Source organism: Epinephelus moara, chromosome 5, assembly GCF_006386435.1.
Source record: "Epinephelus moara isolate mb chromosome 5, YSFRI_EMoa_1.0, whole genome shotgun sequence".
Taxonomy (NCBI): Eukaryota; Metazoa; Chordata; class Actinopteri; order Perciformes; family Serranidae; genus Epinephelus; species Epinephelus moara.
The window spans coordinates 4,942,161-4,944,046 of record NC_065510.1 but is presented as its reverse complement, the minus strand read 5'-3'; the positions used below and the strand labels follow the sequence as shown (position 1 = coordinate 4,944,046).

At 36.7% G+C, this 1,886-nt stretch overlaps 1 protein-coding gene across 1 annotated transcript in view; it reads right to left on the bottom strand.

Annotated features, from left to right (window-relative positions):
- Positions 1–213: 213 nt before the first annotated feature.
- Positions 214–1,886, bottom strand: part of LOC126390581 (calpain-2 catalytic subunit-like) — a 20,416-nt gene continuing 18,743 nt past the window's right edge. The window contains exons 6-7 of the mRNA XM_050044956.1: positions 1,284–1,342; positions 214–329 (exon numbers count right to left, since the gene is read on the bottom strand). Coding sequence (XP_049900913.1) covers positions 306–329; positions 1,284–1,342 — 83 coding nt within the window. The 3' untranslated portion in view covers positions 214–305. The remainder of the gene's footprint in view (positions 330–1,283; positions 1,343–1,886) is intronic.

Genomic DNA, 1,886 nt, shown 5'->3' with positions numbered 1-1,886 from the left:
GGTTCATTAACCAATGAGGCGTTAGCTTTAGCTGAGGTTAGTAGTGGTGACCTTTGTGTCCTGTTGTGAGACACCATGAAAAAACATTCAAATCAAACACAAACAGAAATGTTTATTGTTTCGTAATTAATGACATAATTAATCAATAATGAATCAATAATGAATCTTTATGTCTGTAATAAAACGTGTTTTATTCAAAGATGAATACAGTTTTGAAAACACTGAAACAGACTTCCTGTTACAGTTTTAATTAGGACATCAGCTGCAGGTGAAAACTCCCAGCATGCTCCTGGAGCTGGGGGCACTCAGTTGATGGCGAGGCACAGCCACTGCAGGAAGAGAAGAAGAAGAAGGGATCACTGATGAAGTCATGTGACCAACATACAGCCTGTAGAGGGCGCCAATAGCACTCTGTGTTGGTATAATGGTCTGAGGAGAGACCAGTACAGGACAGGGCTGTCAAAATTGCTCAAAAATGACATTCGAATATTCCTTCTAAAAATAACTCATAGGTTCGAACCATTCAAAAAAATTTTTTTCGCATTATGTCCACAAGAGGGCAAACCAATACAAGGAAACACACTTGTATATGTATTAATACAAGGAAACATACTTGTATATGTATTAATACAAGGAAACATAACTAGCCTACTTGTAGGTATTTTTATTTCAATATAAACGTCTTTGAAAACATACCTACACATTAAAACACATAAAACAATTATCTATAACATTACATTATATTACGATCGCAGACCTCTCGCTCGCCCCCCCTCTCTGACCCGTCAGGCCACACCGCTCGCGGAAGCGCTGCGAATAGCCTCGAAGCGCCGAGAAGCGAAGCCAGTTTCCTTTCGGCGCCCATGTTAACCGATTGTGTCATCCACACTGGCTGCGCCGCGCTGCGTAGCTCCGTGGCCGGCTCTGGTCTACTTTCTGTGCGAGCGAATGTGTCAAGCTGGGTGACGGAGACAACAGCTGGGAGCAGAACTGCTTGTCGACCAGCATGGAGAAATGTGCGTCTGATGTGAACGGAAATGCTCCGGCTCGTGCGCTGCGCTTCGCAGCACCTCCGCAGGCGGTGTGGCCTTATGCAGTGCATTCGGTGCAGCGGCCCAGGCCAACGCCCACTTGCAAAGAGGACAGCTGCGGTGGTGTTTTTTTTTTTTTCTTCACAATTGAATATCAATTTTCACATTCGAAGGTCCATTTTTTTTTCAAATTCGAATTTAAATTCGAATTTAGAATATTCGTTGACAGCCCTAGTACAGGACCAGGTGTACCTGCTGCAGGTCCAGTTGGATCTTCCCCTGGTTCTTCTTATCCAGAGTTCTGAACATCTCTGAGGAGGAAAATAAATAAACTTTATTTAAAATAAATGAAAAACTTTATTCAAAAAGACAACAGGAAAAAAAATAGTAGTTAGTATTAACAGTACTATTAACAGTATTATTAACAGTAGTATTAATACTACTATTAATACTACTGTTAATAATAGTATTAATAGTAGTATAAACAGTAGTATTAATAGAAATATTCATAGTAGTATTAATAATAGTATTAATAGAAATATTAATAGTAGTATTAATAGTAGTATTAATAGAAATATTCATAGTAGTATTAATAGTAGTATAAACAGTGGTATTAATAGAAATATTCATAGCAGTATTAACAGTAGTATAAATAGAAATATTAATAGTAGTATAAACAGTAGTATAAACAGTAGTATTAATAGAAATATTCATAGTAGTATTAACAGTAGTATAAACAGTAGTATTAATAGAAATATTAATAGTAGTATTAAAATTAGTATTAACAGTAGTATTCAAAGTAGTATGAACAGTAGTATTAATAGTAGTATAAACAGTAGTATTAATAGAAATATT